This window comes from Balaenoptera physalus, assembly GCF_965194825.1.
Source record: "Balaenoptera physalus genome assembly, chromosome: 7".
NCBI lineage: Eukaryota > Metazoa > Chordata > Mammalia > Artiodactyla > Balaenopteridae > Balaenoptera > Balaenoptera physalus.
Window position 1 is genome coordinate 91174270 of NC_138886.1, and position 16246 is coordinate 91190515.

Sequence of the window (16246 nt, forward strand, 5' to 3'; positions counted from 1 at the left end):
CATTCATGTACAAGTTTTTGGGTATATACCTAGGAGTAGAATTTCTGGGTCATAGGGTAACTCTCTTTAACTTTTGAGGCACTGCCAAACCACTTCCCACTGTAACTGTACATTTCATTCCTACCAGCAATGTATGAGGGTTTCAATTTCTCCACATCCTTGCAATGTGAAAATATAATACAGCAAAGAGTCATATTGCTTCCAATCCCAATGAGAAAGGCACTTCCTGAAGCTTCTGCTGATGTTTGAGAGGATAAGACCTACCCCACAGATTTGTTCTGAGGATTAGAAATGAAGTACATCAGGTACACAGGGAACTCTTCTTAGACGTCACCATGGTCTGTGATAGGTCTTTGAATACAAAAATAAATACCATGCAGTTTTCATTTTCCAGAAGCTCACAGATTAGTGCCCTTAAGTACAGTTACACAACAGACGGGTAGTTGGTATTATCCTTGACCTTAAATCACATTTTCACTGTGCTTGCCTTGTCTAATACTAAATACCTCTCACAGCAAGCAGAACAGTAAGTTTCTCCCAAGACGTTTTTGTTTAAGATGAACAAAAGTTTTAATAAAGAAGGAAGATATACAAATCTAGTCCCTTCCAGTTATATTAGAGAAATGAAGTATAAAATGAGATGGCACAGCCAGTGCAGAGACAGAAAGGTTCTAATTCAGAGGGTGTGGGCCCCGGTGGGACAAGTGCAGGTAAAAGGGGCAGCACCTTGACTACTGTCTCTCTCTATCTTATGGTCTTCCTTTTACACTGATGCCTCCAACATCTGGGGCATCAGTCTCGACACTGTCCTGTCTACATAACTGTAAACAGTGTCATGAGGGCTCCAGAACGGCACCTGCTGTCCCTGCTTCAGCCCCAACTGTGGTCACGCTCAGGACCTCCCAGGATTCCTGGAAAAGTTGAGGTAAATCCTAGTAAGGTCCGCCTCTGAATCTTTTCAGCTTTAGACCTTGACAGCATCAACAGCAGGGCATAGGAAGAGTTTTACTAAGTGGCAGAACCGAAGTTGAACTCTCCAGAAGATACCCAGCAACTTACTTTGTTTCCATGTCTCAAGTCAACAAAATACAAAAGACTGAAAGTAGATCAGTGGTTGCCAGGGGCCAGGGCTGGGGGAAGAGGATTGACTGCAAAGGGGTACCCGGAAACTTTTCTGAGTGATGGAAATATCTTCTATCTTGATTGTGGTGGTGGTTACATGACAGCGTGTTTCTGTCAGAATTCATAGTACTGTACACTTGAAAAGATGGATTTTGCTCTATGTGCTTTACTTTAATTTTTGTTAAGAAATTAAATATATAAAATGCATATTCAAACCCTCTTTGGTCTGTGTAGCAAAGTCCAAGTAATTTTTTTAATGATTTACTCTTGACTCTTAAAAAAATAAAACTTTCTCAAAATGAAATCTCAGAGATGGTGGTTTCTGCACTCTCATGTTCATTGCAGCATTGTTTCCAATAGCCAAAACATAAAAGTGTCCATTAACACATGAATGGATAAAAATGTGGCATATATATATATATATATATATATATATATATATATATATATATATATATTTTGTGTGTGTGTGTGTGTAAAATTAATAAACAGAAACCTCAATCAAATACAGCTGGGAGACCAGAGGGGGCGCTCTCACCTCCTGCACCTATAGCAGAGCCCCGCAGGAATAATGACTCCTCCTCATTCCTGGCAAGGACTCAGCCAAGGAAAAGCCATGCACTCTTTGTTCACTGTAGCCCTCCCTGCTTCTTTTTCCCTCTCTTAAAGCCTGTTCCTTCCTTTGCCCAGTGGCTTGCCATGGCTGGAGACCCCAAACTGCAATCCTTTGCTGATCCCAAATAAACCCATCTTTGCTGGAGAAATATCTGGCAGTCTATTTGTTTCAGGTCAACAAATGGAATATTATTCAGAAAAAAAAGAAGGAAATCCTGCCATTTGCAACAACGTGGATGGACGGTGAGGATATTATGCTCATAGTGAAACAGATCAGAGAAAGACAAATACCACATATGATCACATATGATCTCACTCATATGTGGAATCTAACAAAACCAGACTCATAGAAACAGAGAACAGATTAGTGATTGTCATGGGCAGGGCTGTAAATGAGTGAAGGTGGTCAAAAGGTGCAAACTTCCAATTATAAGATGAATAAGTTCTGGGGACTTAATATACAGCTTGGTGACTAGAGTTAACAGTACTGTGTTGCGTACTTGAAAGTTGCTGGAAGAGTAAATTTTAAATATTCTCACCACACACACGTACACAAAGTTGTAACTATGTGAGGTGATGGATGTGTTAACTCACCTTATTGTGGTAAACGTTTCACAATATATGCATATATCAAATTATTACATGTACCCCTTACACTTACACAGTGTTATGTGTCAATTACATCTCCATAAAGCTGGAAAAAGTTCTTCTCAAGATCAGTAAAATAATTTCATAAGCTTGTGGATCTCACATTTTAAAAAGTGAAACTATTAATAAGAAGAAAATGCTAGCATAGAGAAATGAAACAGTTGGTTTTGCTAAAAATAATATCTAACAAGCACTATGCTATGGGCTTTACATGAATTATCTCATTTAAAGTGTACAGCCCTTAATGGGTTGCTACCACTATTCAAAAAACGAACAAAACAAACAAAACAAAACAAACAGACAAAAGAAAACAACAAACCCAAAAAAAAAAAAAAACCAAGAGGCTTAGGACCATTAAGAAACTCAACCAAGAATCCACAGATGTGGACTTCCCTGGTGGTGCAGTGATTAAGAATCCGCCTGCCAATGCAGGGGACATGGGTTCAATCCCTGGGCCAGGAAGATCCCACATGCCGCAGAGCAACTAAGCCCACAAGCCACAACTGCTGAGCCCGCGCACCACAACTACTGAAGCCTGCGTGCTCTAGGGCCTGCGTGCCGCAACTTCTGAGCCCGCATGCTGCAACTACTGAAGCCCACGCACCTAGAGCCCGTGCTCCACAACAAGAGAAGCCACTGCAATGAGAAGCCCGTGCACTGCAACGAAGAGTAGCCCCGACTCGCCGCAACTAGAGAAAGCCTGTGCGCAGCAGCGAAGACCCAACACAGCCAAAAAAAAAACCCAAAGAATCCACAGATGATAGGTGATAAAACCAGAACTCAAATCTAGATCAATTTGGCTCCAAAGTACAAGCTTTTTAATTTTACTTTATTACATTTTTTCTAATCAAGGGGGCGCTTCCTCTATTTCCTTGAGTATTATTTCACTGCTGAAATATAGTTTGCTAGGAAAGCTCAAAGTAACTTGGAAACCGTGGCACAGTACGCATGAGGTCAAGGGGCAAGAGAGTTTCTGGAAGCATACATTAGTGCTGCTGGCAGAAAGGGCAGAAGAAACCTTTGAGCCGAGCTTGGTGCTCCTAGGCCATCCCTTGAGAAAGCAGCGTCTTTTTGTTCAAGGGGGGACACTGATAGGCACTGTCATAGGCTGAATTACGGGGCGCGAAGATACCCAGATATCTTTCTAGTCCCTGGAACCTGGGAAAGTTACCTTACATGGCAAAAGGGACTTTGCAGATGTGGCAAAGTTAAGGATTTATTGAAATGAAGAGATCATCCTGGATTATCTAGGTGGCATGTCCTGAAAGTTTTCCCCCAAGGCAGGTCAGTATTGGTATATTAGATCTGGACTCACTAAATTTGTTTGTTACAGGATGGAGCACTTTTTTTAAACCCTCATGACATTAGTTATCTGAGCAAAAACATAGACCAGCTCCCCAATATTTAGATAACAATCTGAAGCAGCTTTGCAGCCCCATGTCACAAGTGCTCGAGGTATAAAGAGTGATGGATGTAGGAGTTCATTCCGGGATTACGCTCATCCATGTACGTAACCTGAGGCCCAAATGCAGCCAGGATTTGAACCTGGCTTTTGAGTTTGGACTCACATAATGAGTAAATGACAGGTTCCGGAATGAAAGGCTTACCTCCAGCATTTACTGTTAGGTGACCTTGAGCAGGTCCTTTTACCTCAAAAGGCTCATCTGTTAAACAGGGAAATAGTATTTAGCTCAAAGAGGTGTTGCGGAGGACGAAGTAAAATAAGGCATGTGAAGCATTTGGCCCAGTACTGACTTGATTCAGGTACTCAATAAACCTTAGCTCCCGATGCTGGTATTGTTATTCAGGGCTATTATTTCCTCTTTCTGCCTGGGAGGTCCAGGGAAGAGTGCCCTCTGGAGTTGTGCAGTGGCCAGCTTTCTCTCTCTGGTCCTACAGAGACCACTGCCGGCTGCCAGAGAGAAAGATGTTGTCCCTGCTCATGACCGAAAGGTCCCACCAAGCATCGTCCCCCCATGACCTACATCTGGATTTACACTCTGTGCTTGGCACCCTTTCCTAGCACATCCCCTCTGCCTCAGTGGAGGGACCAGAAATAAAAGAGCCCCAAATCTAGAAGGCAAGTCCTTCTTGGTCTCCATTTCCCTTACCTAGACCTGAGAAGAGTTTAGCTCTAGGACTATGCCAGGCACTCCGTGGATGGGCGTCTTGTCCCTGTTCACAGAATCACAAGACTTTTAAAAGTGCAAAGGCTGGGTCTTACGAGCTCTTGTCAACTTAGCTCCTCATTTTTCAGTTGAGGAGAGAGAGGCCCTAAGAGTAAGTGGGTTGCCCAGACTCACACCAGAAGCTTGCATCAGAGCCAGGATTAGACGCCTAATTCCCATCCATGCTGCCTACCTGCCTCTCCTATCGCTGATTCAGGTATAACCTCATCACCCTGCCAGGGACTTTGATCCCAGCGAGGGTCAGGGGACTGGGGCTGCCCAGAGCCCCCAGCTGGGGCGCACTGGAGACGCCCGGCTCTGCCCCCTCTCTCCTTGCTCACTCTGGCTCACACACCCTCGTTGTCTGCTCTTTCTGCCCCACGGACAGCTTTTCCTCCAGAGGAAACAATACCCTGAAATCCCCTCAGAGCCACAGGGGCCTGGAGTAGGAGTGGGGGTGGGTTAGGAGAGTAGGGAAAGCAAACTCAGTGACTCCAGGGCTTCAGAGGACTTAAATACACCTGGGCCTGGTGGCTTTGTTTCCCCAAAACCCCGAGCTGCTCAGTGAAGGAAGTCACCCTTTTCTGCTCTGCCTTTCTGTCCCTTTAGACCATCAGTCAGGGCTGGGAAGGCCTTCCTTTCCAATTGCTCTCACCTACACTTCAAAGTAGACATGTTTCTGTGGGTTAAGCTTTCACAACCTTTGTAACCCTCCTTTAAAATGAGTCCTCTAAGGAGTCATGGGTCCTCAGACACACTTTGGTGTGTTAGTTAATCAAACTGATTCTTTCTCCAGCAAGAAGAAGGCAAAACAGCAGGAGGCTTGCTTCCCGCCTTCCTCCAGTGCCAAGATCATCGTGTCTGGGATTACTTGTTTCATGCCCACTGAGGGCCCGTGTGTCTGGGTGCAGAGGTGGCTGAGTAGGGCAGAGAAAAGGGAGGTGAGGGGTTTCTGAGGACAAGCTTCCCCTCTGAGCACGTTTGCTCGCCTCCCACCCGGCAAGCTGGTGGACGACATCCGGCATCTAGACATGCCCAGCGTCTGGACAGTGGTGGCCAGAAAGGGGGAAGACACCTTCTTTCTGCGAGCTGGCTTTTCTCCTTAAACTTACCCAACACTCTCTTCTGTGCGGTCAGTGAATCTCAATGAGCTATTTCCTCCTGCCTCAGTGACATTCTACAAATCCCCTCTTCTGATCAAGTTTGAGTTAATTAAATGTGGAGAGTTTATGCTGCATTGTGTTACAGGGCATTTTGTGATATAAAGTGTCTGAGATAAAGAAACCTTTGAAATCATCATCTGAGCTTCAGAAAGGATGTCACAACCACCCTGACACCCAATCTTACTTTCCTAGAGTGCTGTTATGTGTGTAGCTTGGCAGAGTTGCATATTTAGTATTATTCTTTTCATCTTTACACAATGGTCTTTGGACAATAATTGCATAACCTTCTTGGGCTTCTTATTCCTGGCTTGACAGCCAAATCTATGGCACTTTATTGATGTTTCCTAATTTTTAATCATTTTGCGGTTTGTGTGATCTGAGACTTGAGGAAATTTGATAATAATAACACCTTGCATTCCACTATTAAAAATGCCATCTCCGAGGTCACATGTGACCGACCACCTACTCCCCAAACTCGAAGTACCTTCCCATCCTCTGTCAGTTGATGGTTGAAAAGGACAAAAGAACCAAAGTAAACCAGCTGAAGCAAACACTGGAGAGTCTGAAAGAGGGGACATCAGGCATGGCTGGTTCCAGGAGCACCAACGGTGTCATGAGAACCCAGTTCCTCTCCATCTCTCCTTCCTGTTCTCTGTGTTGGCTCTGTTCACAGGACTAGTCCCTTGTTGTCTTTTACTCCCTCCAGGATTCAAGTCCAGCAGGAAAGAGAAAGCCCCTCATCTGCTCAACCTAACACAAGTTAGGATCAGCTCTCACTGAGCACAGGTAGTCTTCTTGGGACCCGTGTCATCCCCGAACACATCACCGTGGCCGTGAGGACTTCCTGCTGTGATGGGAAGTGCTTAGATAAGCAGATCAGTCCCAGAGCCGGAGGTCCCATCAGTTCCACCCAGGCGAGTGTTCTGAGAATGCACGGGGAGGATTTCCTGCTAAAGAAACTCCAGTGACTGTTGGCAGAACGAGGAAGAGAATAGACGATGCAGCAGCATGCGTCCACCACGCTCCCCACGCTTCCTGCGGCATTCGATCTCGGTGCTCTTGAAATCCCGCATTGCCGTCTTCCCCCACGCAGGGCTCCCCGAGCTCCCTTCTCTCTCACGGCTCCTCCTCTGTCTTCTCTTCATCCTTCTCACCTGGGAGGAAGGGGGTGGTCCACAGCTGTCCAACCCTATCCCCTCAGCTTGACCACGTGGAGGTCACACTCAACTTGCCATCACCTTCTTGGTGCCTTTATCCAGCTGTTCCCTCACCCAGAGCATCGTCCCTCTTCCCACCCCTCCTCTCTCCATGTCCACGTCCTCTGCGTCCTGCTTCAGATACCTCTTTGTGAAATCTTCCATATCTAATTTCCTTCAAGGCAGAAATAAACTCCCCCTTTCCTCTAAACTCGTATCTTTAGCCTCTCTCGAAGGTAGAATTTTCTGGTTTCTTTATTGTTATCCATTGAAATATGTATGTGTGTCACTGTTGGCTCTTAGCTCCTTGACGACGAGAATGTCATTTATCTTTGTTCCTCACATAGTTAAGAATATTTAAAAGGAAATCCAGATCAAGTGGTTCTTCGGGGCGTGGGTATTTTCATTGCTGCTGGTGGTGTCTGTCTGTCTCCCTCCCTTCCTCTCTCTCTCTGCCTGTCTCTCTGCGTTTTGGTACAGACACACTCTTCATGAAGGGAAGAAATGAGGTGGATTTCTTTCCCCAAAGTGCCTTTTCTTAGAAAGGAAAACAAACGTCCCTCGTCTTTAAAAGTGCCTCCAAGATTTTTCCCTTCCAATGACTGGAAGGGAAAAAATCTCGGTGTACATCCAGGGTCTGGACGTACACCTGGATTCAGGGCGGCGGAACTTTCAGGTCAGACCCCCGCTGACCTCTGTGCCCGCCCCAGCCTTTCGCGCAGGCCCAGCCCCCCGGGGGTGGAGCCGCTCCTCCCCCACCCCCTCGCAGCGGGTCCTTGATAAACCCGGAGCCCGGCCAGAGCGCCCGCCCCGTGCCGCCGGAAGGAGGGCGGCTCCGCAGCGTGTGTGCCCCTCGCCATGGCGGCGCCGTCGCGGCTCCTGATACGCGGTGGGCGCGTGGTCAACGACGACTCCTCGCAGGTGGCCGACGTGCTGGTGGAGGACGGTCTGGTGCGGGCGCTGGGGCGCGACCTGCTGCCGCCCGGGGACGCGCCGGCCGGGCTGCGGGTCCTAGATGCCGCCGGCAAGCTGGTCTTGCCCGGCGGCATCGACACGCACACGCACATGGAGTTCCCCTTCATGGGGTCGCGGTCCGTGGACGACTTCCACCAGGGCACCAAGGTACCCGCCTCGCCGCGCCCTGCACCCCGGGATGCCCGCCGAGTCCTCAGCCGCCTCTGAGGCTGCCCCCCGGGGTCTGGCCGGGCCGGCTCGCGCCGGCGTCGCGCGGGGGCCTGAGGGGGCGGGAGCGAGGCGCCGGGGCCTGAGGGGGCGGGAGCGAGCCGCGGCGGCCTGAGGGGGCGGGAGCGAGGCGCGGCGGCCTGAGGGGGCGGGAGCGAGCCGCGGCGGCCTGAGGCGGCGGGGGCGAGGCGCGGCGGCCTGAGGCGGCGGGGGCGAGGCGCGGCGGCCTGAGGCGGCGGGGGCGAGGCGCGGGGGCCTGAGGCGGCGGGGGCGAGGCGCGGCGGCCTGAGGCGGCGGGGGCGAGGCGCGGCGGCCTGAGGCGGCGGGGGCGTGCCGCGGCGGCCTGAGGGGGCGGGGGCGAGGCGCGGCGGCCTGAGGCGGCGGGAGCGAGGCGCGGGGGCCTGAGGGGGCGGGAGCGAGCCGCGGCGGCCTGAGGGGGCGGGAGCGAGGCGGGGGGGCCTGAGGGGGCGGGAGCGAGGCGGGGGGGCCTGAGGGGGCGGGAGCGAGCCGCGGCGGCCTGAGGCGGCGGGAGCGAGGCGCGGCGGCCTGAGGCGGCGGGAGCGAGGCGCGGCGGCCTGAGGGGGCGGGAGCGAGGCGCGGGGGCCTGAGGGGGCGGGAAAGAGCCGCGGCGGCCTGAGGGGGCGGGAGCGAGGCGCGGCGGCCTGAGGGGGCGGGAGCGAGGCGCGGCGGCCTGAGGGGGCGGGAGCGAGGCGCGGCGGCCTGAGGGGGCGGGAGCGAGGCGCGGGGGCCTGAGGGGGCGGGAAAGAGCCGCGGCGGCCTGAGGGGGCGGGAGCGAGGCGCGGCGGCCTGAGGGGGCGGGAGCGAGGCGCGGCGGCCTGAGGGGGCGGGAGCGAGGCGCGGCGGCCTGAGGGGGCGGGAGCGAGGCGCGGGGGCCTGAGGGGGCGGGAAAGAGCCGCGGCGGCCTGAGGGGGCGGGAGCGAGGCGCGGCGGCCTGAGGGGGCGGGAGCGAGGCGCGGCGGCCTGAGGGGGCGGGAGCGAGGCGCGGCGGCCTGAGGCGGCGGGAGCGAGCCGCGGCGGCCTGAGGGGGCGGGAGCGTGGCGCGGCGGCCTGAGGGGGCGGGAGCGAGGCGCGGGGGCCTGAGGGGGCGGGAGCGAGCCGCGGAGACCCGAGCGGGGTCAAGGCGCCCACGCTGAGCTTCCTTCTTCTAGGTGGCCCTCCTCGGTGGTATCAGCCCGGCTTTGGCCAAGCCAAAGGAGCAAGGGCTCCTTGCAAAGTGGAAGTATCGATACCCTTAAGGTCTAAAATGTCACTCACGGATGCGCGGGTTTTTCCTCGTGGGCCACGCCCTGGTGTGTGTGAAACAGATCGGGCTGTTTAGTGCAGGTACAGGCTGCAAACACTTTCAGAGCAGTTTTGAGGATATATCCGTTACCCAACCGATTTCTAACCGTTTTACTCTCCTTACACCTCTCTCCCTCCACGTTCCCCAGCCCTCTAGGATAGACCAGAATGTTTCACAGAAAAAAGAACCCTCTGACCCAGAGAGAGGGGTCTGGGGCAGGCTGCTGACGCCAACATTTGCAAAGCGTCCTCCTATTTACTAATTATCAACCTTTATCATTAGGCCAATGGTCAAAGTCGTTTGTAGGAAGGATCGTTATCTGTTTTGAAGAGTATTCATTTTTCTCTCTTGCTAAAACGTGAAATTTGCTAAATTTCATTGAATTTATGTTGACATTTAAAATACGTTTTTTTAGATATCCAAGCAATACACGATTATAGACAATTGGAAAAAAATAATAGGAAAGTAGAAAGAGGAAAAGTATTACCCATAATCTCCCAGTCAGTGACAACCCATGTTTTGGTGTATTGTCTTTATGGTTTTCATATGCTTTATTTTACATAATTGAGGTTGTATTGTGCATGTGTGTATGAATGCGTGTACCTGTATTACAAAAGTTTTGTAACCTGTTGTATTCAATTATAGTACAGGCACTTTCTGTTATCACAGACTCGTCATTCACTAAGTGCATTGCTGATGGCAGGGCATTCCATTGACACCCCCGTTTGCCAAGTGGGGACCTGCTGCTATGGCTGACCATCAGTCACCAGACCCACTAGCGTTATTACCCCTCATTATTTCCCTTTCTCTGATCAGGGTTCCAGATGAAGCAGCCAAGAAGAGGGGTTAGAATGTTGCCAGGGCAGGACATTCCTTCTCATTCTCAAGTTTATCTGTGCATGCCCCAAGACCCTGGGAGGTGGTTCTTAGTTTTCTATCTGTTCTTGGCCATTCTGGGATTCCAGTGTGGAGAGATTTACGGTTCCATACTTAGAAGGCAGGTTTTTGTAGTATATATATATATATATATAGTCTGTTCTCACCATTTGAAAGAACTTACTCACCAGTTGATTCTGTAGGCGTTTCTGTACTTAAAGGTTGTCAAAACATTAAAGGAAAACATGTTTTTCATGAGCTTAGGATCACAAGCGGAAAATGATATGGTCCGAGATAAGGTCAAAGATTTAGCAAAGACTAAATTCACGTGGAACATTAAACAGTACTCACAAAAGGGCCAAGTTGCAAAAGTCTACTGCAAAATTGGTTGGTTGAATCCCAGGACATCCCCATCCCCCAAACAGATGAGGCTCCGTAAAATGGAACCAGCCAGGTAAATACAGATAAACATGAGCATTAAAGTATTGGCCTGAGTTCTGAAAGAAGGGCATTGTGGAGTTATTTTGTCCTCTTTTCTAGAGTCTTCACGATAATTCCCAAGGCAATGTTGATGGAGTTTCTGGTTTGGGGAAACAGGGACAAAGAAGTCTTTTGTAAATGCTCATCATACTATATACCAAACTTGAAAAACATCTTATGAATACTGTTAAGTAACATTTCTTTATCAAGTCCGTGCTATGTACTAGACACTGTGCTAAACTGTGCATTGTCTTCCAACAATCCCAGGTGCCATTGTGTACTCTTCGCAATTGAAGAAACTGAAACTTAAGTCACTTGCCCAAGGTCGCACACCTGGTAAGTGGTAGAGTGGCTCTTCAAATTCAGGACTGCCTGCCATCCCTAGAGCTCTTACCTACTAGGTTCTCTTACTTTCTGAAATGATGATTGAAAAAAAGTCTAATGTTTAGATTCGTCAGAATGGCAGTAGGTAGATGAAAAAGCTGTAAATGTAAGGTGTGTGTTACTGTGAGAAGTCTTTTGTCAAAGACAGAGCAAAGTCATCTTTCAGAAATACACTAGCCCTTCTTTACCTTCCCGACACTGGAGGCAGTTAAGGTTGTCAAAATAAATACACATGTCATGGTGTGGGTTTGTGAGACATTTATACGTGCATTTATAGCCACATCATCCCTAAGGCTACAGAAATGGGTACCTTAAGTACAGAAAGCCATAAAGTAAGAACGATATATCATGCTTTCAGGAGATGGGCCCCCAAAGGTTAGACCAATAGCTGTGTGCTTCCTGCAAGCATAATGCTAATCATTTATAATATCTGACAAACAGAAGGGATACTATTTGTGGTGGTCTATGTATTGATCACTAGATTGTGATGGACCCCAGTTTTAAAAATGAAATATAGGTCAACCAAAGGTTACATATTTTGGAAATCTAATTCGTGTCAGAGGTAGGTTTAAAGCTTATAATTGATTTAGTTAATTACAGGTAAAAGCTTTCCATCTGATGTAAGTAATGGAAATAGCGTTCTGCTTTAAAGAAATCATATTTCATTTTGTTGGTCTAGACTGGCTGTACAGTGGTCTTCCAGTAATTCAGTATCCATCGTGAAAGACAGTGGGACTTTTTTATTCAAATGGGTATTGAAAATTAGATAAACTTGAAGGAAATACGACTTTGCTTTTACTACATCCTGTGATATGAGAATGAATTAAAAGGACTTGGCCAGTCTTCAAATATACGTATTTGTATTCAGACATAGATACAGCTTGGCGTGGGTGGACTCACATTGAAAACCTGGCAGCATCAGTAGCTGGCAAAAGGATCTTTTTTTTTTTTTTTTTTTTTTAATTGAGAAAATGCAGAACACTTTTTTTTGTAAAGGACAAAAAGTCCTCAAAATTATCAAGAGAGAAAATTATACTTTGCTCTGGAACATTTTGGTAAAATGCCATGGAGGTGATTACTTATCATAAGACAGTGGAAGGTACATGATTAAGCACATATTTATGGTTGTATTTATAGAGCTTCCTCACCTGGTAGAAGAGCTGTGATTCAGAGAGCTTGGTTACAAACCAAATCCCTTATTTTGTTTCTTGCTGGCGCTCCAGGATGGTTTTCAGAAGCTGTGCATGCTGACTGCATGACCTTGGGCAAGTCACTTCCTCTACTGGTGTTGTCAGCATTTCCGTATCTGTAAAACAAGGCAATAGTTAGAACATCTCGGATTAAATTTTTTTTCTAAGTAATGAAAAATACATATATTTATCATTCAGGAAAATGCTGGAGCATTATATTCGCTGATCATACATAGTTGAATGAAGACACTGCTTTTTTTTTTTTTAAAAAGGAAAATACAGAAGAGTATAAAGAAAAATAATATATAAATCATCTATAATTTCAGCATTTTGCTTTTAACATTTTCCTTTCAGATTTTTCTTTTTGGGGGCACATATAAACATTTTTCCTTCTACTAAATGGTGCGTACACTTTGGAATCAGCCTTGTTCGTTAAACCTTTCCCCCACGGCCTTCACTGTTGTCAGAGAACGTGATTTCTGTGGCCTGTTGACATCTCCGAGGCCAAGTGCCAGATCTTTCTCTCTGGTCTTGTATCTCTTCCGCATCAGGCTTCCATTTTTGCCCATCGACAATGAATGTCCCACAGGCGCCTCAAACTTCAAGTGCTCGACCCATTTTTCATCCTCTGTTTCCCCAACTGTTAACAGCTCCACTCTCATCTTGTTCGTGTTGGACATTTTGGTGGTTTCCAGCTTTTTTTGGCTTGTGCATAACAATGTTGTGACGTAATTCATCACTCAGATTCCTGATGATTGACGTAGAAATCACCCCTCAGGGTGAAATGCCTGGGCCAGTGAGTGTTAGATCCATCCTAAAGGAGTCTAACATACATCCAAATTGCCTTTCAATTTATGCCCCCCTCACAGCAGTACATCCTAATTCCCATCTCACTGCATCCTAGCTAATTGTGGATATTGACTTTTTTAAAATCTATGCTAATTTAATAGGAAAAACATAGAATTCCGTAATGTTTTTAAACAAGCATTTCTTTAATTGCTTGTAAGGCTGAGCTTTGAACATTCTTGTGTTAATAACTTCCATGTTCCAGCTGTAAGAGTGTATAATTCTGTCATTTCCTTCAGTGGCTATTTACTGATTACAAAGTTAATCTTTGCACTAATCAGAGGAAGAAAATCATCTCAAAGATTAATTTGAAACCACTTGACATTAAATAGGGCTTTGGGCCTATTGAAGGTGTTGTGTGTTAGGAATCCTTTCACTGAATTTTACAGAATCTGGGACTTGCCTTCTTTCAGTTTTCATACTTGAGTTTTGCAGGCTTTTCACTTCCACTGCTTGTTTTCTCCCTCATTTATCTGGACTGCATGCCTTCAGTGTCTGACAGGGGTAGTCAGGATTCAAGGTTTCCTTGACGTTGCTGTCGGGAAAGAAAAATTTTTCCTCTAACCTCTTATGTTTAGTTTTTGGGGGCCCACAAATTAGACTGACAAAAGACAGATTCACAAGAGAAAAGACAGATTTTTAAAATTCATGTACATGCAGTGCAAGTTCACAGAAAAATGTGCTTCAAGGAGGCAGTTAGAATTTGGGGCTTCTATATCACCTTAACAAGGGAAGGGGAGGGGAAGAAGGGCACTTACGGAAAAGCAAATGACTTTTAGGAAAGACCAGTGGGTTCTTAGGGGAATAGATGGAGATACGATAGTTCATGACGAGGTCTATTTAGGTGCAGTGCAGGCTTCTAGTCTCAGGTGCTAAGAGTCATCTTCCTGGAAAGGCATTTATGACAATTCAGTTCTTTTGAAAAGCTCTGCTTTTAGGCAGGTAAGGGAGTTCAGGAAAAAAAACCTATTCTCAAATGCCTTCAGCTCAAAATGATTTTTATGCCACGGTGGCACATTCTGGACCTTGTCACTGCCGTCTAATATGGAATAACCTTAAGCTAAGGAATTTTCAAGTTGATAGTTGTTCCGTGAATTCAGTCAACAAATAGTTCTTGGGAACCCACTACGAGCCAGGCATTATGGTTGGCGTTATAGAGATGAAAACTGTGGTCTTTGCTCGCAATGGCAGACAGACTGGAGGTATATGGGGTTCTAATTTATCTTGGCTTTAATAATAAATTATATACAGTGGACTTTTGGACTTGTAGACTTAACTTGGACAATTTGTGACTATTTTTGAGTGAACAATTTTTGATCTGGCATTTCCCCTTGTGCTTAGTAACCATTTATAATTGCTGGCATCGCTGGGCTGCATTTCCAATAGGTGAGCCTCAGCAACTCCCCAGAGCCTTCTCCTCAACACCGTTCTGTGCTTTTTCTCAGATGTCAAGTGACAGTTGAGGGAGGACACTGCAATTTTTCTGTTATGCTTCATTGCATCTAATAGAGGAATTTCATGTTATAGTGAGAGTCATGCGTTCCTGAGCCCTGAGGATCTGTTCACACGTAAAAGCTTAAAATAAAACAAACCATAATCTTTTTTTAAAAACAGGAAATTATAGGAGGCATAGATATAGAAATAGGCTATAATTCTGTTTTGTTAAAAGTCCTCGTTAACGCTGATGAGGTAATGGGCTTGGGACAAAACTGAGCATTCAGCTTTCAAGTGTGCTCAGAGTCTACATTCTACAGTAACATTTTCATAGAAGGATTTCAGAAACCGCACAGCCAGGGCTAGCAATATTTTTGAGAAACAAAATCTCACATGAATATGCAACTTGCGCAGCTTTCCCACTTTGCTGTTGGAAAAGTGAACCATCTTAATTCTTCCATCTCATAATTTCTGGGAGACATTCATTGGCCTCTCTTCCTTTCTTCCTTAAACATTTAAAGAGTATTTATGTACTAGGCACTGTAACAGGCACAGGGCCTATGGAGATGAAACTACATCAGCTAAATCAGAATCTCTGGGGGGCAGGATAAAAGTTCCCTAGACCATGCCAGTGTGCAGCCAGGGTTAAGAGTCGCTGGACTAGGTAGAGAGGGGACAGGGAGAGAAGAGTATGGGTGACTTGTCTCTCCGAGGTGGAAAGGAACTCAGATCATGCAGGGCTTTATGGGCTGTGTAATAATTGTTTTCTTCATCGTGAGAGCAGAGGGAAGTCAATAACAGATTGGAAGTGGCCCAGACTAACTGGTCTAGTCTAGTCAGAAGATGAGGGTGGCACAGGGCAACGGAGGTGCAGACGCAGGAAGTATGGAGACTCATGGAGTATGTAGGGGAAGGGATAGGTTGCTGATGGATTGGATTTGGGGATGTAAGGAAGGGAACAGGTAGACGTCAAGGGTGCCTCTTGAGTCTGTGGTTTGCACAGTGGGATGGGTGATGGTGTGATGAATATTTCACATTTGGGGAGGCAAGGAGTGTGGAGAGGCACTGTGGAGGACATCTTTACAAAGCTGGATATGCTTCTAGAGTTGGAACGTAAACTGGGATCATGAAGTTTGTTCTCATAAGTCTTAGTGACTATGAGAAGTCTGAAAATTCAGCCACGTGTTTTTCTCCCTAAGGCTCAAATGTACTGTTGGATTTCTTTTTGTTTTATTTGGGTCGAGCAGGTCCTCTGATAAATTTTAGGGAAACAAAGTCACTTGTTCTAGGATGAGCTTAGAAATGAAAATTCAGTGACCCCATAAAAGGAAAGAAAATCCTTGGGATGCTTTCAATAATGATTTACAACCTAATACAGTCTTAAATAAAGTCTTGTGTTCTGTCATATTATGACCCCACTGTTGGTTAAGAGTTTATCCCAATTTATGTTCTATCACGTTTTCACGTAAGACAGCACATGCTCTTTTCCCCTCAAGACAAGGTTTTAGACAAATTGGAAGGTTTTCAAGGGAGAACAGCCAAAGTAATTAGGAGCTGAAAGAACTGATTTATGAGCCAAGATTAGAAAAGGCAAACGCATTTTGTTTGGCTACCTGACAAATAAAGGAGAAGTCAATCA

The 16246-nt window shown here is 46.8% G+C and overlaps 1 protein-coding gene and 1 pseudogene across 2 annotated transcripts in view; both read left to right on the forward strand.

Moving 5' to 3' along the window:
* LOC309664483 (uncharacterized protein) overlaps window positions 1–6533 on the forward strand; it is a 151586-nt gene extending 145053 nt beyond the window's left edge. Inside the window, exon 5 of the mRNA XM_082470004.1 lies at window positions 6423–6533. Within this exon, the coding sequence (XP_082326130.1) occupies window positions 6423–6470 (48 nt within the window). The 3' untranslated portion in view covers window positions 6471–6533. The remainder of the gene's footprint in view (window positions 1–6422) is intronic.
* A 1141-nt stretch (window positions 6534–7674) lies between these two features.
* The window catches only part of LOC309664490 (dihydropyrimidinase-like), a 78401-nt pseudogene continuing 69829 nt past the window's right edge, over window positions 7675–16246 (forward strand). Inside the window, exon 1 of the transcript in view lies at window positions 7675–8034. The product of the transcript in view is annotated as a dihydropyrimidinase-like (transcript). The remainder of the gene's footprint in view (window positions 8035–16246) is intronic.